This window comes from Haemaphysalis longicornis, unplaced genomic scaffold (assembly GCF_048455015.1).
Source record: "Haemaphysalis longicornis isolate Haplotype H1 unplaced genomic scaffold, Haemaphysalis longicornis Haplotype H1 scaffold_2, whole genome shotgun sequence".
Taxonomy (NCBI): domain Eukaryota; kingdom Metazoa; phylum Arthropoda; class Arachnida; order Ixodida; family Ixodidae; genus Haemaphysalis; species Haemaphysalis longicornis.
In genome coordinates, this window is record NW_027526295.1 from 35,471,499 (window position 1) to 35,495,089 (window position 23,591).

General features: G+C 48.1%; 1 protein-coding gene across 4 annotated transcripts in view; it reads right to left on the reverse strand.

Moving 5' to 3' along the window:
• Positions 1-2,281: 2,281 nt before the first annotated feature.
• LOC144167060 (tRNA (uracil-5-)-methyltransferase homolog B-like) overlaps positions 2,282-23,591 on the reverse strand; it is a 33,219-nt gene continuing 11,909 nt past the window's right edge. The window contains exons 6-9 of one of the 4 annotated variants that reach the window (XM_077696451.1): positions 23,345-23,437; positions 11,021-11,122; positions 8,326-8,442; positions 2,284-2,625 (exon numbers count right to left, since the gene is read on the reverse strand). In XM_077696451.1, coding sequence (XP_077552577.1) covers positions 2,501-2,625; positions 8,326-8,442; positions 11,021-11,075 — 297 coding nt within the window. In that variant the 5' untranslated portion in view covers positions 11,076-11,122; positions 23,345-23,437 and the 3' untranslated portion in view covers positions 2,284-2,500. Of the gene's footprint in view, positions 2,626-8,325; positions 8,443-11,020; positions 11,123-23,344; positions 23,438-23,591 lie in introns of those variants that run through there. The other 3 variants (XM_077696452.1, XM_077696450.1, XR_013321835.1) reach the window with 3 other exon arrangements.

The window sequence follows — 23,591 nt, forward strand, 5'->3', positions numbered from 1 at the left end:
ACGTGGCAGCTACAACGTAAAAATTGAAGTGCGCACCGCCTAATACAAATACGGAGCAGCCAAGCGAAACAGCCCTGCCAATGCATCTACAAGTGGGGACTGTGACCCGCTCAAAAAGGAGAGGAGGGGTGCGTTTGCGAGATGACCCATCACTGCCTTCCACAATTTGCAAGCCAGGGGCTGGTTACACGGAATTGTCCCTAGAAGGGTTCTAAACCTCTGCCTAAAAGTAAAGACTGAATGGCACTCACGCGATGACCCTTTGTGGGCTCTTATTTGCAAGTGCTCCTTCGCAGACGTGGATAGAATGAGGTCGGCAAGGAGTAGGCAATGGTGGTCTCTGAATGTACAATTTTCCTACTGCATGAATACCTGCGACCCTGCAGTCAAATGATGGACAGCTTCACTGGGCCACATTGTGATCAGCAATCCGTCTGCACTTTACGGGTTTGGCAACAAGAAGGGTCGAGCTGGTGCTGATGTCGCTGCTGGTGCAGGTGGAGTGCCAATTGTACTGCAACACGGCAGATGCAGTGACAGCCTTGTCATCGTACTCTGCCGTACAGTTCAACTCAATTTCCATTTCTGCATCTGACAAATGCACCTGTGGTCCATGTACGTTACAAGGAGCTCGATGAGAACCACTCACGAGAACACGAGTTTCAGCCTGCCAAAACGACAGTGTGCTTGTCCGGCAGAACCAGGCAGATAACTGCAAGCGACAATAAAGAAAGGAAGAGGCAAAAAGACCCATAACGCAGCTTCGATGTCCCCGATAAGCTTAGTGGAAAGCATTCAGCATTTATTTTGTACCTCGTAGAGAGCATGATGATGTAGCCACAGGTGGAATGAGTGGCTGATGCGATGGTTTACTGGACAATGCCTGGACGTGCCCTTTGAAGCATCTGCTGTTATCAGCACATCACTATGGGGCCAGAGAGAGAGAGAGAGGAATTTTATTGAAATGAAAAAACACGGAAAGGTCGGCCTGATGGTGGTATATCTAGCCAGCTATTCTGTGTGTAGGCAGGGAAAGGGGAGGAAAGAGTGCGGATAGAGGACGAGAGAGATGAAGATGGCGGAGAAATAAATAAATGGCTATGTATAGAAGATGCCTATACCGATACTGCCTCAACTACAATATCTCCGAGAGGCCGGTGCTGCGCAGAAATGTCAGCACAGCTTTAAATGCCCTGTGGGAACGAAGATTTCGTTAAAAGCAGGTTCATTATAAGTGGGCAACACTGAATATCAAAAATATTTTGGTAGCACCCATGAGTTAAAGGGACCCAGAAAAGTGTGAAGGTGGCAATCAAATGCATTCAGGTGGTAGAACACATAACTGGGGATCTTTGAGCCAAGTGTGAGCCCCATACGTTGTACGGATAATTTGTAAACAATTTTTGAAGATAGCCTTTCTCAGCCGATGAGTGCGACGCCGCAGCGAGCCGATCGCTGCTGACGCAACGGTGAGCCGCCCCCTGATTCGCCCAATCGCCGGGAAGGTCGGCCGTCGGCAACGTCACTGCCATTGGCTTCCAGCTGCTCTTCCTCCTTCGTGCGTGATCCCGAGGCAAAGGTAATGAAAGGCAGGTCTGCAGCGATTGATGCATGCCTAGGGGCAGGAATGTAGCTAGCGCAGAACGGAAGTCGAGCGCCGCAATGTCATATGACTATTCCCGGTGTTTCCAGCTGCTTTGAAAGCAGCAGAGAGGGAGGAGGAATCGATCGGCAAGGGGGGAGAGGTGCATTTAATTGCTTCTGGCGCAGCTAATACTGAATGTAGATCAGTATTTCCAATGGCATTGGATCGCTATATTGGTGCTACGCGACAATACAGGCCTTTTGTAACTTTTACAAAAGGCTCTTCTGGGTCCCTTTAAGCTTCTACCCTAATTATACCTAGCCTGGGAACATCTAAGGAATTCATCGTACTAGCAAACATTAAGACAGGGACAAAGCTAAAGAGAAGACTATCTACACGCTAGAACTTCAACCGAGTTTATGCCACATAAACATAAAAACACCAATAGTGCATGCTATTTGAAGGGGTTATCATAAAAACGCAGTGAAAACACTATCGCTCATATCACAGGCCATTACAGCGCCGGCCCATGTCACATGGCGGAAATTGAACACACACACGTGCGAACAGCCTTCATCCATCGCCCTTGCTCAACCACCTTCTCCTCTCCAAAAAATTGAATTTCTTTGCAGATAGCGCCAAGGATGGAACTTTTAACCAGAACTGTACTCACTGATATAACAGTAAAACTCGTCACACAGCTGTGTTGCCCCACAGTAATGGCCTGAGGACGTTCAAGCCCTTTCTTCATGCCCCCAATTCTTAAAAATATAGAAAAATAAGAATGAAAAAAAGAGAAAGAGGGTGAAGTTGATGCAGGAGCAGTACAGAGCGAATTTATTGTACATCTCTCAGAATCACAGCACACCACAACAATTGAGCCGATCCCACACTGCGCAGCGCAGCCGTTGTCCTCTACTGCCCAAGCAGCAGCAGCAGTTCACAGTGCTGAGTCCGTGGGAACCTGTCTACCGGACAGGCCAGGAGGAGGCGGAACGGCACTCCCACTTTCCCTGCCTGGGGAAGGTTGGCTGCACAACCTGCATAAAACACACGAACGCATTGTATAACAAGGTGTCAAAAAATTCCGGGGGCATTGAAGCCTGCGTACGCATTTCGGAGCTGAAAGCCTGGCGAAACTTGCTAACAGCTCCTTTACTACTAGTACATCGTCTTTTCGTCTCTTCCTTTGGTTTCATTTCCTTGTCTTTTGGCGAAAATCCCAACTTTAACCAGGTTCTTTTCTGCTACTCGCAAAACTTCACACTCAGGTATCATGTGGCAAACACTGCTGTATATTCATGCGTATAAACCCGCCCCTGCATATATATAATCCACACCCCCACTTTCAGCCCGCCGGGGAAAAAAAAAAATCTTCGCGTATTGCCAGCACATTTGATAGAGGAAACGCTGCACCAAGGCTACTTTTCAAGCAACACATCACATACTATGTGGACAGAAAAGGCGTACATTTAGCAAGTCGAATACACCGACTGCTAGGCCAAAGTCACAATTCACTCATTGCCACAGCGCTCACTAGAGCTATCGTTCGAGCCACAGCCCTCACTGCTGTACACAAGGTCATCTTCAGTCCCATTCGTGTCGTTTGTGGTGCAGCATTTTTTGAAGCTGCGGAGAAGCTTCACAGCACAACGCGCATTGCCGAGAAGCAGCACTAAAGGAAAAACCCTGGATATTTTCTACAGCCCTACTTTGCCACTGAAATTTTTGCATTTTTGGCACAGCTTATACACACGAAAATACGGTATTATGCAGCTTTGTAGTTTTGATGCAGAGTTTTATGGAACAGGCACGTGATCTCCCCAAAGCTCTCAATTCCCCGCCAATAGCCCAAGTGAGACGACGAAAGGAAATGGAAGAACGACGACAACTGTTGTTCTACGGCTGGCAACACGTGGTGATAGCAGCGTGGTAACACATTGGGCAGCTACTGCAGCAGCCAGTGTTTAAATCCCATCAGACCATGTATATGTTTCTTTTATTTATTTATTTTTTACAGCAGTGGCCATTTTCTGGACCAGACAACAATGACAGAACGGGCACGATTAAAGGCCGACTGCACTCAAAACTTCAACCTCTTGAAAGCGTTACTTCGTATAGTCTGCCTAAAAATATTGCAAGATGCAAAATATGACAGCTGAAATACGTGTATCCACGGTGCAAACGACCACAAAAAATCGGAGATTTTGAAACCGAAGTCGCGAAGAGTGCAGCCATTACAGCCAGGCCTCCAGCTGGCCCAGGCAGCGAGCAAGAAGCTGCATGCAGCCGGCCAGCCGGAGCGAACCTGTGTGCAATGCTTCACTCTCCCTGCAGTCCTAGGGGAAGCACGCCCAGCGGAGCTCAACCGGTACTCTTGGCTGGCCGGAGGAAAAAGCACCCGGCCGGCCGCAATGTCCCTTCTGCTTCACGGCTGTTTGCGCGATCTGCCGGCAGGTGCAACGTCGCCTGCGACGGAGCTGTTCCCAATGCTTCGAATTAATTAACCACGCATTTAACGCGGCTACCAGTCATGTCCCAGTTGATTTGGTGGTACGTACTGTGCGTTCAAAGTAAATTTGGCCCAGATAAAATTTGAGTGCAGTTGGCCTTTAAAACTCTTTCGTTACCGCGAAAAATTGACAGATTTTTAGGGGTCTAAGATAACATTTTTTCTGCGCTAAACATATTGGGTAGGCACATATTGCAGTGACATAAAATGCAGATGATTCAAGGTCCTTTCTAACGACACAAGTTTTAATAATTGTTTCATAAATGATGATTGCGAAAAAAATTATCAAATTCGAAATTTTCGTCCAGCCGTCGAAGAAAATACGCAAAAGGAAGTTGTATGTAGCAAACCAACAGTACTAGGAAAAATTTAGAATATAAATTTTGTAGGTAAACATTCGAAAAACCCATCCTAGAAAAAAAATTGATTTGCTCGCAACAATTTGCCGGATACCAAAGAAAATACTAGCACACGTGGTGACCGTGCCGTGAGGTGAAGCCCAATCGCTAATTCAAATTTTACAATTTTGGATGCTTTTCTGGAAGAAATCTGATGGTTTGACATTCTTAAAGACACCATTTAGTCCCCACACGATGTAAAAATGCCTCGTCAATGATTGCGGCCAGAAGAAGATTCAAGGCAAGCAAGCGATGCGAGAAAATCCACTTGGAGTCGAAAACGAAACACGGTGGCGGATGCTTGTTGACGCTCTGATCGTCACTTGTCTGTCAGAACTTTAATCTGCAGTTTAATATCACCTACTGACCCCCTATGGTAGCCGTGCTTGCAGGAATAAGGTGCGATGCGCTAGTATCATGCCCAGCAAGCTTCTACCAAGTAGCTGTTGCGCTATGAAGACTTCAGCACTATGAGCCTCCTGATTGCAGCACCACCTAACATTTTTGAAAAGAAACAATATCAAGCCTGTTGGAGACTTTGTGGAAATAGGCAGTTCTACTAAGCAGCAAAACTAGACATCCAGAAATACCCTTATATGGAAGGGAAACTGGGCGGTGAACAGCTGGCGGTGTTCAAGGCCGATTGGAAGCGCTCTCCTTGTCTAAACTGATATCCGACGTCTTAGCGTTATCTTTTGACTTTCAGCTGAAGCTGCTATCGCAGAAGGAAGGCGTGGGTGAAATGGAATCACAAGCGGCGTGCATTTTTCAAGGAACAGTAGCGGGCAACGGAGGCGCCATGGCAAATCGGCAGGAAGTTGTGTAAATATGAACTTTGCAATGCAAAAGCAAAACCGAAACTGCTGGAAACTGGCTGAAAATGCCAGATCCGCTTGTTAGACACGCGAGGGACCTTTAGAAATAAGCTGTTGCAGAATAAAGATACCGTTTCTCCGAGCCAAAGATCACTAGTGAATAGCTCATGACATTTTCAGGGAATGGGAGAGCCCTCTCCGATTCCCTGTTTTCGCCCCCAACCTACATATCGTCACGCAGTGATCACCAATACAAAGAAATAAAAATGTGGATGGCCTGAGTCCGCCTATACTGTCCATGCTAATATGTAGATTCAGAGAAGACCTGGGCCATCAAACCAAGACAATAGAAACAAAAGCATAGTGGCTTTAGAAGAGAGAACAAAAAAAAAAAAAAGAAAAACCTCGGCTAGTTGGTGTAATGGCATAGCTCTTAAATTAAATACAGCTGGAAATGAGAGAGACGCAACTTTCACCCGTGTTCCATGCCGTTTGTTTAGTGCCACAGTTGTGAGCTATACAGTTTCGGTGGGATAGGACTGGATGAACAATTCGATGCCAGCAACATCACTATTCTTCGTGTAAAGGACCGAGGGAGCCCAGTACATTGCAATGGTCTGATGGAGGGGACAGCTACCCAAGTACCACAACATGTTAGTACCAGTCCAAGGCTGGGATAGTCCTGGAAAGGATGAATCTTAGGGAATGCTGCAAGTGCAGGTAAGCCTCAGAGTGCTCCCATAAAGTCTAGTATTCCAAGCTGATTCTTCATTAGGTGGTGGCTTCTTCTGACTAACTGCCCAAAATTAGTGCAACTTTACACTCATCTCTAGGACTTCATCACCTGTACTGAACAACTGCTTGCCAGTTCCTCTCGCAACACAACCACTTTGGATTTCACCACGTTTCTTCTACTAAAATTGCTCTTCATGTTTCGTCAAAAAACACTGCTGGGGTATTTGCAGGATATTTTCTATGTGTACACGAGTTCCTGTGTTCCTACAACTGCATCTTGAAAGGAGCAGGATACATATAGAACAGTCCATAAGATAAGTAAGATTGTGATCTAGTGTCTTATTTTGCTATTGATGCTAGTGAGGAGTGGGAACATGATTCTGTGTCGCAAGTATAGCAATGTGCTCTACAAGGGGCTCCTTGTACCTTCCACGTGTGCACTGACCTTGCCTCTGCTTCCTTGCTTCTTTTCAAGAATCAGCGAGATGAACTGCACTTCCTTTTTTCTTTCCTTTTTTTGCAGGCTATCTGCAGATTCTCTCGGCAAGAGACTGTCACCAGTGAACGCATGTTTACTCTTGGAGAGTGGGAAAAAAAAGTGTGAACAAAACTTAAACAGGACACAGTGCAGTGCCCTGCTTATGTCTTGTCCAATTTTTTTTTTGTGCTGTTCGGAGGATTATTGACTTTTTTTAATTATTTAATTATTCTTTAATTATTTACACCTTTCTTCTTTTTTGCAACACGCACACTCCTGGGCCCATTAAAAAAAAGAAGCAGGCCAAGGGCCGACAACATCAGGAGCCGTCACAGCATTGCTTGCAATTCTGCCACTGAGAAGGCTTTGTGGTGAAGCGTGCCTGAACGTGGAAATAGAAGATACTATGGCACCAAATAAGGTTTACTTCATCGCTATAGACACAGCGCTCTGCCAGCTGAGAAGCTGCACAATACGCGGTGCAAACTCCAGGCAGATGTCAACAGTGGGCCCTTCACAGACACCGGTGAGCCACGCCTGGCTGCAGAACCTCACACATCTAGCTCAACAAGTCAGCAAAGCCTGCCCATAAACTTCTGAAGGTTGGAGCCACCCCAAGGCGCCATAAAACACACAGCAATAAAGTGATGACGGTGGCGACAACATTTGATATTACAAAAGTATGCTCCACCAAGCCCATTCGTGTCCCCCCCACTGTCCATAAGTAACAAACATGGATCTCATTCACCATGACAGCTCAGCACCCCTACTCAAATCTTGGGGCCATCACAGGTTCCTCGGTCCTTTCTTCATTTCAGCCACAATGACCCCCATCCCTGTCCACTCTCTAATCCACTATCACGAAGCAACAACATTTCAGGGGAACCAGCCCAGCATTTTCAAGCAACTCGATAACGTGAGCCGTGTTTGAAGTGGTAGCACGCTGGCAACCTCCCGTGGCTGTATTGTGATGCAGGTGAACAACCTGCATCACACACCCTACTTTGTCAGCCACCGTCGGGGCATAGTGGGGCATGCTTTATCCGTGCAATGCTTCCTGATCACACACACATGCCCACACCAATGGCACCTCCCCCTCCCAAGTGTGTTCTTGCTCTGTCACCATGACAGGTGCCCTCTTTCCCTCAGTGTGGCACTTCACATGTTTCATTCCATGGCTTTCTGAACTCATTCAAGTCTGCTTCCTAGTTGCCTTCTGAGGCACCTAGACGCTTTTTTGCTCCATCAGCACACATTGGCAGCACGCATTCATTGTAGGCCTTGCTTGTCAGCGACAAGGACGGGCTCCACCCCACTCACACTCATCAGCACAAAAGGAAGAAGGGAAGGCACTATCAGTGGCCCTTGCCCAGCACTAAAAACACAAATGTCACGCAGTTTTCATCTCTCATTCACAAAGTGAGCCAGGAAGACCATATAACTCCCTAATCCGCGCTGCAGCGGCAGGCTTTTTGAAAGCATCCAACTCTGACGAATGGTGTGCAAGGAAACGTCAGGGCTTGTGGATTCCTGTCAAGCACAAGTAAGAAAAGAAGGGTGTGCATCTCCACATGACTGCAGCACCCATCTTCGCTGGCAAGCTGCAACGATGCAACGCTGTTACAGCTAATGCTCACAAGACCAGCCATGAAACACCTAATGTCAAGTTCTGAGGAAATTCTTACACCTGCTTATAAGGAGCTATCTAGTCATTCAAGAGCTGTTTTCCAAAGGCTTTGCACAAGGCTTTGCGGAAGGCTCTGTCAGATATTGAAGTACGAGCCATGTGGGGAAACACTCACTCAGGCCCGCCTGGCCCGTGTTCACGATGATGCAGAGGTCGTCGGCAAGGAACTGGCCGCGCAGCTCGGGAAGCAGCATCTCTGCCTGGCCAACCTGGTAGCGTGCGTTGCTGAAGCCTGTGCGCAAGGATGATGACACACATCAGCACAAAACTGCAGGGACCACTGTTCTCCTCCAAGTGCAAACACACACACACACACAAAAAAAACAATGCATTTGTGGTGCTCTTGACTGGCAGCATTTCTAACCTCCCTCACGGCAATGCCCGCTTAAAAAGGGCACAAACTTCTATCAAGGTGGCGAGGAGTGGAGGTTTGTTGGTATACTTTGTTTCGCTTAGGCGTGATGTGCACACCAGGCCAAACACGTCGTCCTTCTATGCACAAATAGCACTGGGTGGTGCATTACGCACTCAGTTGCAGGCTTGGCTGATCAGCATAGATCAGCAGTGTGCAAGTACAGCAGTGACCCACAACCAAATAAATCGCTTGAATATAACAGAAAAAGATGCGATTCTCCAAGCACTGCCCACCCCCTCCTCTCGGTTCCCTAAAATAGCCTGTCTTTTCTTTTCCTTGGAGACACCATGCTTTGCCGCGATTTTGGCAGCCTCCCTCAATCATGGCTGCTCATGTCATGCACGTCGACATGATACCTGACAAGATGTGGACATGATTTTCAGAAGCTGTCGGACACAAATTTCGGATGTGGGAGCTTTGAAAATTTTGTTTGCCACTCCAGGAAATGACAACGCAAGTAAGGATAAGGCTGGATTGGCCTGTGATTCCTTTTACACCTCAAGCATCGATCCCCGCCAGAGAGTGCAGAAACATGTTCCTGTGAACATAATCCCAGAGGGCCAACATTTCTGACCTGCCCATGGATATGCAATTCTGCTGTGCACAAAGCAGGGCCACACTGATGCACCACGACTCAATCGTCACTGCCACTTGTCACAATCACAATAACGGCCACATAAACTGCGATAAGGACATCGCTGTGGGTGTGGCTGGCCGCTTGGGCTTTTGTGCGCTTAATCCTAACAGGAAAGACAACAACCCGTTGAGGGTTGGCCTGCTCATGCGCTAGTAGTACGTGCTGGCCAACCTTCTGCCTACCCTAGAAGGGGCAGAACACACACACCCAATAGAGCAAAGGCAGTCACCTGAGGGCCCGATTACCAAAAAAAGAAGTGCTGTACCAAGTCTGACTCCCTCACAATCGAGGCCTGGCACCAACGCGTGGAGCGAAAGTCTATGCGCACGCTTGAAGGCACAGATTATGACATTTAAAGTTCACTCCAAGCATGACCCTCAAAAGAATTTGGGCAATTTCACAATTTACAACATAAATGCAGCGCAAATCTAAGATTGTCGCGTGGCTGGGGCTGCAGCAGGAGCGTGCTGGAGCACGAGTGGCCCGAGCCCGCAGGAAGAGACGATGTGCACGCCTGCTTGCCGAGCCAAGAAAGAACCCCACCCTTTATTGGGTGCAGAATGTATACACAAAGATGCAAGATAACAAGTGGCAGCCCAACAAATGGGCTGGAAGGTGGCGACCTCTTGATTAGAAAAGCTGGGAAAAAGCTGCACCACAGCTATTTCACTCGCTTAATTACGGACAGCCGCTCCTCGTAAAAACCTCTCCCACAGCTTTTGTTGGCATGGCTGTTATCTCACCACCTTTAACACGGCCCAATGCCTATAACTCCCCACACAGTACAAGTACTTCACTGCAAATTTTCAGCACATTCCAATGCATGGCAGAGCTCCCGATATATGTAGTAAGTCCTTTTGGTTCTGACATGCTCACACCAGCCGTGTAACTGACTGTTCACTGCCAAGCACCGTAGTGGCTTCTGCAAAGGCTCATTTAGTGGAAACAATACGATGTGTGCACAGCCACGAAGCTAATCAAGTCCTGGTGTGTGCAAGGCCAGGTGAAAAGTGGACATGAATGGGAGGAAGGGCTGGCTTACTGCACACAACGATGCCAAAAATGTGCAACTTCTCCTGAAAAAGAGGGAAGTTCTTAATCATGAAAGCAAACACCGTGCTAACACTGCTTGCTGTCAAGACTGCAGGGTAGAAAGAGTTAGGTGCAGGAAGCAGAAAGCGCAAGCAAACTACGATGTTGCAGCCACCATACATTGAAATGCAAAGCCTCACATGAGACTTTGAAGGCTGCTAATCTGAAGAGAGAACAAAAAAAAAGAACTCGTTTTATAGAGGGAAAAAAATGGTGTTGTCACAAACTGAATTTTTTTCTGACCTGTGGTCTCTAGAAGTTGGTGTGATAACCTGGACTGACTCCTTTGATAAACGTAGCACCCATCTCTTCACGAAACCTACGAACTATATCTTCACGGAACCATTGACTTCAAAATGCCACCCACCATTTCAGGTGGTTGAACCATGAACAGTGCTATCTTTTCGATTATCCCCTCCCTCCTTCCCCACCAGGGCATTCACACCCCCTCTGACAGTAAAGCTATTCCTCCTCCTCCTACACCCCTAAATTGCAGCGCTAATCTTGTGCAAAGGGTCAACTGCAGTGGCGTTAACTAAACTAGACCTCAGGTCTGTGCTGTCAAATATCTTCAAAAACGCTGCCTGCAACTGAATGTTGTCGTTAATGTTGCGCACTATATCAGCCCTCGATGTTGGCTAGTCCTGGCCAATAACTACTACTCACCACTGAGCTGTGCATTGTGTGTGGCGGCCTCAATGGCCTGGGCAGACACGTCCATGCCCAGTACCGTGTGCAGCTACCGTGCCAGCATCAGCCCAATGGTGCCTGCAACAATGCAGGGCAGCACCTTTACCCACACAGACACAACAGATCGGCACCAGGGGGAGAGGGGGGGGGGGGGGGGGCAAGAACGCTCCTTGTAAGCAGGCTCCTTGTAAGCAGCCACAGCAGTCAAGTGGGTGCCACTGCATGGATCCCCCAAGCATGCCACATCTCTGCACTGCTGTGGATGACCACCGACTTGGCAGAACTCACCAAGAGGTGCTTGAAATGGGCATTCAAAATGGTCCTTGCCACTGGTGCCACCACAGTTTAATGAGCTGTACGGTTAGTTCCAAGTGGTGCATCAAAAAACGGATTGCCTCACTGTATTCACCAGGGTACCTAGCATTGGAAAATATAAAGATTACAGCTTTATGACTGGCACATTGACTGGCTCAAGAAATAACGGCATATTCCTGTTCCACACGTTTCCTCCACTTTTGTTCTCTTTGCGCAGTCAGCCATTTTAGGAGCTGCCTAGCTGGCACAGACACCAACTTGGCCAGATGCCAGCTTTTCCGCTCACTTAGCCGTTCAACGCATTTGCGATAAATGCCTCCCTGCACTGGCATTCCACGGGCTTGAGTCACGACCCACTTTATGGACAACGACCTGCCCATGCTCGGGGATCCCTCTGCGCCACATGTGCCCTCACTTATTCACCTTTTTCAGTTGTCTAGGACACTCCCACACCAGCTTCCAACGCATTTCATCCTCACTTGTCAAGCTGAGTGTCTTGTTGGCTTGCTATGCTTTAGCACCGTCTGCCTCCACTGTCATTTCATTCTGTTTCTTGAGTCCCTGCAGTCCGTCTACGCCAGTTCCTCGTACAGAGAATGCACGCACACTGTGGGCTGGACTGTGTGTTTACAGGGGCCATTCAGACAAAATACAAGTTTGTTTGATTCGAAAGATTTGGTGTTTTAGAGTGCCCCCAGCACTTGTCTGGCAGCAAACGGTGCTGTATTCACCGAGAAATAAATCAATTTAGATTAAAATTGTGGCCATCCCGACAAATCGTGTGTTTTTGTGGCGTCTTCCCTGATGTCATGAGGGCAAGTATCCACACAAACTTCCAGTGAGTCATTACGCTCTGCAGCCTCGCTTGCTGTCGGTTCTCCCTAATGGCGCTACATACTCGGCCTCAGATTGTGGACCGCCGTTGCTTTGTTTTTGACCGCGTTTGCCCCTGGATTGTTTTTGTTACGGTAGAATGTAATAGTTTCGTGAAACTATGCTGGACAAACAGGGTCACGTAAGACAACGTCGCTTACGCCAATCGGCCAGTGTCGTGTAAGACAACTCCAAAGCGGCCGACTGCTTTGCAACTAAAACAAGCATAGTGCGCCCAGTACCAACAGCAGTGTGCATCGGCACTTCTATGTTTACGTGTATTTTCGTACCTTTCATGCTTTACCCCACCATTCTTACTGCTGTAAAATGAATATGCATTGCATTTAGGCTCAAGTAGCTCCTTCGTCAAGCTTATAAGTGCTGCCTAATTTGCATTTGCTTTTACCGGCCTCATCCAATCGCATGGCTGGCCCATACGACATCATAGGTTCTGTTGCAGGAAATGAGTGATTGGGTCGCATGGCCATTCCCTTTTTTTCCTGATTATGTAGCTTACTTGAGCGAAGTGTCCGTTAAAAGTGGTGTCAGTATGATTCTAACGAGGCACTCTTGAACGAACCAAACTTGTGTTTTGCCTGCATGGCCCTTTAGAGGGGACATAAAGACAAAAACAAGTTTGGGTAAATAAAGAGACTGCTTTGTCCCGATAACAATGACGCCAATTCTGTTCCAACCTTCAAAGAAACAACCGAGATACAGTTAGAGAAGCGAGAAGAACCAGATGAAGTGGCAGCTCCTCAGCCACTTCCCGGCCATTTCCCTGTGACATCACCCAATCTGACTTGTACGAGTGGCTGCCACCAACCTAAGCAATGCCAAGGAATGCCACTGGGGGATTGTAGTGGGGACTCTAGCATCGTCTGACCAGGTTATTTGAATGCTAGTGTGCAGTTACTAACACACTGATGAGTGCTTGCAGTGCTGGCCCATTTCTGCGTCCCTGTAGAGCAAAATTTGATGGTTTCTCAACATTTCTTGCGTCTACCATCAAAAAAAAAAAAACATCTCTCATAGCCGGAGTCGAGCTGAGTGAGTTGCCAAAAGTTAGTCCTTTCCAGCTGAATGTACCATATTTGCAAGAATGTAATCCCATTTTTTTTTTTTTTCACACGATTTTTGCCTCCACAACACCCCTCATGTTATATTCGGGCTCGAACATAGCGCAAGCTATTTTTCTCGGCGTTCTTTCTTCAAGTACCTTCATCCTTTGCACTCGCCTCTTACTATCATGTCTGGAACGGGAACTGCGAACCCCCTGCTCCACCCTCGAATTTTTGCCGCCGAGAGCTCGCTGCTCTCGGCATCAACTTCGGTGCTGGCTGCTCCCGATAATGCCATTGGCTACGTTGCTGGTGGTTACACGACCAGGCAGTCTGGTCCGGAGGCGAGAGTTCACACACACACGGCGCAGCATTGACTCCTCATTGTGCTTTATGTTTTTCATAGCTGCTTCTGCCTTCTGAGCCGCTGCAATTAACTGGCGAAATCAGTACACCGCTGCATTTAAGACACCGGCGATGCTGCCGTCCTGAGCAGGGAAATTCAAGTGTGGCGCGACATCTCGAATTAGGCAAGTGAACCATTCAAGGTTGGAGGAAGTGTCGTGATCGCATAATTCAAGCAGCACTGACTTGTAAAGCGTTCCATGGACCCAAGAATCGTAAACTCGAGAATGACCGTAAACTTGAGAATGACTTGGCAGAATTGGTCCGCCAGTATTGCCTGTAAACGCTGGGCTTGTGCAACTCAAAGCCAGAGAACTTGCACGTTACGCCGGGGGCCCTCGCAACAACTTCGCATCAGTTCGCATTATAATTTTAATCTACATTTTTCTCGTTTTTGGACGAACCAAAAGTGTCCCCTCGCGTTATACACGAGGTCGCGTTATTTACATGCAAATACGGTAGTTGTATCTTGTTTTATGGCCCCCTAATGAAAAAGCTTTTATTTTTTTGCGACACACTATCCATTAGCACATTACTGTACGCGATGGCTTATGGCTGCACACCACTGTGCAAGAGTAGCATTTGGCTGGCAAAGGAAATTTCTTTTCACTCGTTACCCGTCACTTCAGTACTTGGGCAGTGGTTGAAAAAGATGCGTTTTGAAGATCCCTCATTGAAGCATAGACAGGAGTGGGGCTGTGACACCCCACTTTGCCATTTGTTCAGCTTGCAGCCGCCTAAAAAAGCTATTACAAGTGTGGCACGCACGCTTCTGAAAGAGTCCCAGCATTTAAAGAAGTTCACATTTCTGATGCCACCTTCGCTGGAGAAAAACCCTCTGTCTTCATGCAAAAATGACGGGGCCCCACACCCACAAGATGGCCTCGTTGGAGCTGCTTGAAAACATATTCCCGAGGCCCTTCTTGACCCTTTGCAGGTAGACAGACGGAGTTTCACGCAAAATGAAAATTTGTAAACACAAAGCGAAAGATGAGAAAAATTCCGAAAGATTTAACGAACGGATATCCTCAGAAATAAAATATGCCAGTGGAGAGGACGGATATACTACCGGTGCAGTTTATTTGCACCCATTTGTGTTTGTATGGCTATGCGCCGGAACTGAACTGACCAGTACGTTTTAGGTACCGTACCAATCGGTACTGAATGGCACGACTGCTACGTTTCATGCTAACAGTCACAGCTTGCACTTTGGGCGAAGCAGAGCTGGTAATTGTTAGGTTTAAATTTACCGCCCTTTGATGGCACAAGTGTACCCAACCACCGACTTCTCGGCATACTGTCTCCTGCAGGAGCTGGCTGTGTGAGCAGGTCGTTATCCACAAGGGTGATCGTTGCTTCACTGGCAAAACAAAGCTTGATAAGAGGCGTTGTTACCAACTATGCAAACAAAATGCAAAGATACTGTTACGAAAAGACGATGAAGAGGACAAAGCAGCGCGGTTTGTGATCCCAGCCTACGACGACGAAGAAGATCTGTCTGTGCGCTCTGCCTGCGCGGGCTCTGGCTTGGCCGCCATGTAAATAATCTGTAAATAGATCGTTCGACTGTCTCATCGCTCATGTCGTCTGTCCTGCCACCACGTTACATCTTGGTGGAGTGTGCGGGTCCTTCCCCGTGCTGGCCGCAGCTGCACACCTCATCGGCATCGTGGCAATCTTCGAGGGGGCGTGACCCACGTCGGCAGCCCCAGCCCCGGCGCTACCAGCACTCGACGACGTTCCCCCCGCCCCGTGTCCCCAGCCCGTGACCAGCAGATTCAGAACCGCCAAGACCAGATGACGTGACCAGACGACGATGGCGTGTCCCCAGCCCAGTAGTCCGACGTGGTTCCGGATACCTTCGACTTTTCGTCGGTGCCTTGACGAGGTAGTGTCGCGGGACCAGGCATCGCCTACAGCATCATCATCCTATGTGGCGGCAAGGGCTTCATTGTACATTGTCATCCCATCTTTCGTCCTCACCACATAACCTACTGCCGCGGCGTCGACCGGGGCGGTCGCTTTCAACCGGGGGGCCATGTTACGAAAAGACGATGAAGAGGACAAAGCAGCGCGGTTTGTGATCCCAGCCTACGACGACGAAGAAGATCTGTCTGTGCGCTCTGCCTGCGCGGGCTCTGGCTTGGCCGCCATGTAAATAATCTGTAAATAGATCGTTCGACTGTCTCATCGCTCATGTCGTCTGTCCTGCCGCCACGTTACAATACGATCAAGCAACGGGTGAAAAACTGTGTTGCTCTTTGGTGTAAGGCTGGGGAAAAATATTGGTCATGTGTTTCAGTTTCCATATAATTGGCTATTTTGAATAATTGACTGAGCGCATTTCTATTTCTGTGTAAGAACTTGGAACAGTGTTGGGCATGTATTATGGATAAGCGTATAACCAGTTATGTCAGGTATTTGAATGAGCACCCCTCTACTTAGCATTTGGTTCAATTCGTGTGTTGATAAACATCAGATATTTCACACTAAGTCATCCCGTTCCTACTTCTTGTGTTTCTCGAACAGTAAAACTGGAACTTTTACAGTTCAAGGTCATTTATTTGTACAAATAGGATTACAAATTAAAAATAATACTATACAGCTTTACTTTGTTTCATTGCCATCATGGTAGCGATGTTGTGGTGGCTTTCTTGCACAACATCACAGCTATGCAGAGAACCCAAATATGAAAAAAAAAAAGTTTTCTAAGTGTCCCACAACTTGAAAGCGCGATAGACCTTGGGCTCAAGTGTTGATTCTGCAGAACAGGTTTATTAAACTTTCACTTTCCTTTTTATTTTTCAGTTGAGGCAACAACTGGTTCAGTGTCTGCTTACTCATGGAGCATTTTTTATTGGAGGAAAGCTTCGTTCAATCCATGCTCACGTGTATGGTGTACACTTTGCATGGTGGCACTGGCAGCCAGCAAAGCAGGAGACCAGTGATTCCGTAAGAGGACGCAGAGTGTGCCCCCAGCATTCTTCGTTCTCACTGAGTGGCCCCAGGCAGCAGCTCACCCTGCACTGGCCACCATGCTTTAAAAACCACGCCGTCTTCCAAAGACTCTTTTCTGCTTGCAATGGCTGGGGCCAGTCAGTGAGGAGGACTGCTTGGCAGTCCAAAGAGAAACCTCGATGATTGTCAGTCAACACCAACACGCATCACGGACGTGAGCCTCTTGGTGCACCCATGCTCACAGCTAGCGATACAGAGAGGCACTGTCAAACAGCTGGGCTTCTTTGCTGGAAAACCACTTTCTGGCAGTCTTATTGGCAGCGTAGTCAAGTTTATGGACTGCAATAAGTCTGCGAGTTAGATTCCGACTACTGCACTTTCCCAAAAGTGCACAGGCTAGGCTTCAGAACAGTCTTAATGATGATTATAGGGGCAATGTGCGTGTACCTAGCTGTGCACGGCAGGTCCCTCTAGGGAAGAGCAGGGAATGCACCGCAAAACTGCCTGTTGGCGTCGCCAGTGTCTGCCAAGTGTTTGTTTCAAAGCATGATCGAAACAGTTCAAGAAACGTGGCTCATCAGGCTGTGTAGTTGGGCCCTGTCACGAATTTGTTACAACGACCCACCACCCTTGATAGGCCACCTCACGTGATAGGCCTTGATAGGCCACAGATGCTGTTGTGAGTCACAAACAAAGATTGCCTGCTACGTGGCGTGCGCCTGCGAAGTCCGCTGGACTGACACGAAAAGGAGCTGCAGTGTGTGTACAATTGCTCCCGAGGAGGCCAGAACAATGCTATGCTGTCGAGGCGAGATATCACGATGTTGCAAACTCATCTCGCTTTCATGTCGCCATGAAGTAGACAGTTGCACATTGGCTTTGGCAGGGGTGAGACAGCTGAATAAGATTTGGGAGCAGTTTTTGGAGCAGCGAAATCTCAATTTTGGAGCAGCGAAATCTCGATTTGGAGCAGAAAAACAACATTTATTACGTCCCCTTAGGAGCCTAAAAAATCAAATTTCTGGCAACTCACGGGCGAAAAGTGCACTTTTTAGTCGGTTTTGAATTTACATAACACTGAAACAGCCATTCAATTAAGTTTTTTTTCTACCAGAGTCTCACAAGGCGCGAACTGCACTACCTTTTTACTACAAGCAGCACTACCTTTTTAATATACTATTATATCCATTTTTTTTAATTCTTAGGCTCTGCATAGATAGCGCCGAGTTCCGTTGAAAATATCGTATTGACAAACTAAGCAATCGTAAGGCATTTTTATTATCATGTGAATGCTCAAATTGTTATTTTTGTAATCCTAGACTCATCTTTACACACAACTGTAGAGCCATGGGAAAAGTTGCGCAAAGTGAGGTGACAGTCGTCGCACCCTACCAGCCCTCCCATTTCAATCCCCAAGGTGCACGTTCACTAAGATCATAATCTGAGTAACGTTGGTATGTTTAGCCAGCTCCCTCGTGGCATTAAATTTCACTTCAGATAGATGAACCATTATTACTAGCGTGCAATAACATCCCATCCCGCTATCGGGCCGCCCCTTCTGCAGCGTCGATCGTCCCATTCCTGTCGCTCGCAAGTTCGCTGTGAAAGGCAGCAATACCTCAGCGTTTTATAACACCGTAAATGAGTGCGAAAGTTCACTTTAAGCACGCATTGGCCTCACACTCAAGGCCGAAACACGGCGAATTCGCGGGCGCCATGTTGTTTTTGATGAACTCCCGTATTTCAAGTCCCGCAACGTACCCGCAACAGATCAAACGACTAAATGTAAACCCAGCCGCCCCCATAACTAAAACCAAGGTAGAAATCAACGAAGAGCGCTCTGCCTGAACCACAAGGAACTGCTTCGCCCGGCGGCCATGTTTTCACATCTTCACACAAAGATGGCGGCGCCCAGTAATGTCGTTCCGGAGATACGGCGCTCCAAAAATTCCCGTTTTTTTTTCATCAACTTGCACAAGCGGTTTGACGCCTCAGTACTCAAAAGTATTTTTTCTACAGGACTTTGCAGTGGCTTTCGGTGGGAAAATTTTAAAACCGCACGGCATATAACTTGTGGAACCCGACATTGTGACTTTCGAGAAAACTATCTCGGGGACAATTTTAGGGATGGGCGAATATTCGGTATTGTCGAATATTCGATCGAATAGCTCTCTATTCGCTATTCGCTTCGATCCGAATGCAGGTACAGTTAAATCTCGTTATAACGAGACGGGCTATAACGAAATAATGGATAAAACGAGCAAATCGTAATTCCCCTTGAATGTCCCCATAGAAGCCAATGTATTTAAAACCTCGTTTTAACGAAGTAAAATTTGCCCGTCACGGGATACAACGAACAAATTTCGTCGAGAAATCAAATTTTGAGCTAATTTTACAACAGTGCGCAACGCGGATTTGAGGCAGTGCGCGACGCGACAACTGTATTAGCAGTTCAAAACTCCCGCCACGCGCGCGAAGCTGGATGGCGCGCCGTGCGGACGCTGCGCCCACGAAGCCATTCCCACCCTCCTCCGCTGCGCACGGCATGCAGGCAATGGGGCCCTTCGATTTACAGTCTCGGACTCACCGCGGGCTCCCCGAGAAGCAGTCCGACGTTCGATTTTCCCTTTTCCCATCTATCCCTATGGCTTCGGGGAATCCTCGGACTACCCGCGGACTATCCGCGGTGAATGCGAGAAGAGCCCCAATGCACACGGCGCGCGCGGTTGCGTCGCCTTCTTCTCCCCCCTCCTCCCCTGTTCGTATCGCCGACGTCGCTGCGTTGTGTGTGCGTGGGTTTTGGCAGTCTTTATCGTCGTACTGCCCGCGTGATTCCAACAACGCGAGTGCGACAGGCGGGAAGCGAAAGCGAAACACTATCACGCTTGAACAGAAGACGGCTATGATAAAAGCCGTCGCATCGGGCACGAAGGAAGGTAAGGTGCACTCCGTGGTAAGGTGGCAAGAGACTTTGACGTGTGGACGAGTACGCTGTCCACCATCGGGAGCAACCGAGAGTCCATCGTCAGCGCTGTTGCACGTGGCGTGAAAAGAAGCGCTAAGGACGGCGTCGGAGGCACTAATATATAGATGCGGTGGACGTGCTGCGCCGCTACTTCGGCGCGCACGAGGGCGGCGAAGATGGCGTGAACATAGCGGCCGCTGCTGAGCGAGCCATCGCTCGCATCAGGAAGGTGCATCAACGTCCAATTACGGACTTCTTCGTAGCCAAGTCTGTTTGAAATACAAGTTTTGAACTGCAATAAAGTAGGTTCGTGACTTTTCCTTTTTACCTCCGGAATGTGTTTATTTTACTGACTACCGCCGTGCGGCAAGATGCTATTTCGCCCGCTTTTTGTTTTAGGATGGTTTCAGGTAACTACAATGCATAATATTTGCAGTAAATGTCGGCTACGGCTATAACGAAATATTGGCTATAACGAGCAAATCGCGGCGCCCCTTCAATTTCGTTATAACGAGGTTTAACTGTATTCAATATTTTCGAATTATTCGATGCTCCCGAATAGGCAGCTGAAAGCCAAGCTTTTCGGTCAAGCTTTCCGAGAGTTACCCCAGGCTTGGCTCAAGACCCGACGCGGACATTTCTATTATCAGTGCCGGCACTGCCGAGTTGCTGCCTTGCCTAGAGGTTCGACGAAGCTCTCGGCCGCCAGCACACTTTAGGTTAAAAAAAAAAAGGCGGCACTGAAACGACACCGCTCCGAACATCGCGGCACCAAGCCAGCAGACTTGTACAGGCCGCCATTTTGAATAGGCATGCCGCCATTTTGAATAGGCATGCCGCCATTTTGAATAGGCTCGCACAGCGCGGCAGTACGCCGCACTAAGCGAGCCTATTCAAAATGGCGGCCAGCCACTTGCGCTTTGCTTGGCTACGGCCGAAGATACTAGTGGCTACAATACTTCTTTTTTTAACGGAGCTTCTAGGCGGCGCTTAACTCTGCGAGTTTCTAGGCGGCGCTTAAACTTGTGAATGAGCAGCCTGCGGAAACTGCTGCACCTAGAGCATGTGGCGCAACAGGCATTTATTCATGAAAACTTGTGAATACAGCAAATGAAAGCTGTGTGTAAGATTTTGCAATAAATGTTCAACTGGTAATAGTTTTACACAATGCTGTGCCTACGTGAGTTCTAATTATTAGAAAAAAATGTGTACATTAGTCAGGTCACACGTTGCTCATTTGTCTTTGTGATTTGCAATGTGCACTATTCGAACTATTCGATTCGAAATTATTCGACCAAATCACTATTCGCTTCGAATTCGCTTCGAACCTCAAAATCTATATTCGCCCATCCCTAGACAATTTTATGCGGGTTTTTTATGGAATAATCAATCAATTAAACGTTTACAAACAGCATCACCTTGGCGGTGTTGGAAAATTATGCTGTCAGTAAGCATTTTTCCCCACTGAAACTGACGGGAGCATTCAATTCCTTGGCTCTCAGTCTGTTTGGGAGCAGTTTGGCGCAATTTTTGCAATTTTCAAGCTTTCAGAACAGCCTGGCGCAGGAAACCAAATTTGTATCAAATCTGCGCAATATGCGCAGCTGTCTCACCCCTGCTTTGGATTCATCGTCATAGACTTGGACGCAATGAGCACCCCAGCCGCTGGCTGCCAGCTACGTTACAACGTGGTCGCAAGGTCCTCTTTTTCTAAGCTACCGGCAGAAGCACTACACTACGAATTCCGTCGACTGCACCAGTGCACCCACGACATGCATAAAGCGTGGAACAGCATACAATTCCCACTGCCAGATTGGCAGCTGTTGATATAGCGCATGCTTGTACGAGCACAACACCCTCACTGCCCAAGCCAAATGCCCAACTACAGCACAAACGCAAACAGCTAAGTGACGTAACCGCCCCCCTCGAGAATAGTGAAGGAAAGCCGGGAAAGCTGCTTTCTCATCGAAAATGCGCTTTTATTTAACGCTCACGGGCAAAGGGATTGCAGACTCAACTTTTCGCTGTAATGTATACTTTCGTTATCCCAACGAGCTTCATTCTGAATGCGCAGTTGTTGTTCCTGAGTTAATGAGCACGATTTTATGCTACACTTTCGCGAGGTCCTCTCCGTGCCACCTTTTTGTAGCCACCGTAGCGACGGCTGATGCAGCAGACAATCTCCGACTCCCTCCAGCACAACGCGCCCCTTGTGGAAAGGAGTGGAGGGGAAACCCGCCCATGCTGCAGGCAGTGACGAATGAGGCCCCGACTTTTGATGAAATTGCCGATCAAGTCATCATAAGCATGGATCATAGGTCTGCGAACCAGACTGCGCAGGGCTTGGTAGTTTGAAGTCTTAGCACATTCTTATTCAGAGTCTCATTCACTTTCTTGTGTGTTTTCTGAAAGCGTTTGGTAGCAGCCTAGGGAAGCTTCGACCCGGAAAGAGTCTGCCCACGAGATCAGACTGCACCCGTTGGTCTTATTGGGATTGGAGCAAGCAAACCCTGGCCTTTTATATTGGCAGCCTCTGCACACTGGCCAAAATCTCGCGCGACGTGACAAATTCTTCCAACACTAGTGCAAGCAGTGTGGAATATCAAAGCAACAGTGTGGAATGTTGTTTTTATTTTATTACTTTGTTTCGTTTTGTTTTTTCATCTAGTCCTTTCAAATAAAGGAATTGTCACTGGCAAATGGTTTGTTGTGGCGAGGACTTTGTTGCATTGACTTCTATGGCTAGTTGACGGGGAATTGGAAATATTTTGTTGAAGCAGAGTTCGTTGTAGCGGGGTTCGACTGTAAGAGCGATATCCCAAGCGCCACCCGCACCTGTCACTTCACCAAGTGTCGACCACACCGCGTCGAAAAAGCCGCCCTTCCACCCGCTTCCACCTGCTACGACACGAAACTATGTGACCGCAGTGAGCACGCGTTGCCAGGCTCCGTGCCGCTCCACGTGCCACAATCAGGCTCCATTCCCCACGGAGGGCCGCCGCCGCCGAGCGAAAACGTGTGGAGGCATTTTCTTTCTCGGAGCATCCACGGGCGATCCCCACCGAAGGGCGGAGCCTAAAACTGGTCACGTGAGCGGGTCTCGCGGGCCAGAAGGACAGGGTTTCTCCATCGTGTGAATTCTGCTTAAGCGGCATGTATGACGTTTTAAGAGGGGAACTTTCGCCTACGTTACCAGCTTTTTTTGCCGCCTGAACAACTTTGTTTGCCTCTTCGTGTTGCGGTTCAGCGCCTGGATTGCGAGGCGCGATTTCGCGTGCTGAAAACACTCCACGCGGTTCACGCTGATGCCCGCGTAAACGATAAAGCTCTGACAGAAACAGAAACAGTGTGTCAGCCGTGTGTGCCCACCACGCTTTTGTTCGTAGGAACCGCATCACGCGGTTAAGACTTCATTTTAGCTGCAAATTTTATTGTAGCGAAATTTCAACGTAACAAACAATAATGAATTTTACCGACGTCGTTACACCGAGGTTCAACTGCAGTAGATATTCGATTTGTGGAGGTACTATTGGACTTGTATTCGAATATTCAAGTATTTGCACACCCCTACAGAGAAATCATGCTACCAGCATTTTTATGTCTGTGGATCCATGTTCCTGGTGCGAGTGTGTGCGTGTGTACACGTGTATTGTGCATGAGTGTGTGTTGCCACAAGCACACTAAAGCACTCTATGTTAACAAGTAATACAAGAAGCCACCCACCCTGGCGACTTGCTTGTGGCCCTGCTCGCAGACCCTCCTTGTGGCCCTCCTAGTGTGCGTGCTCAAAGCTCACGCACACCACACGATCCAAATCTGCAAGCGCACATTTTCATCACTATGCTCCCTTCCTTGCAAAGCCCAGGCTGAGACAACTTTTTCAGCACACTGCTCTCTGTTACATTTAGGCCTGCTTAAAGAGGACTCACCTGATCCCGTTCCCATGGGACTCACTGATTCGTGACCCACA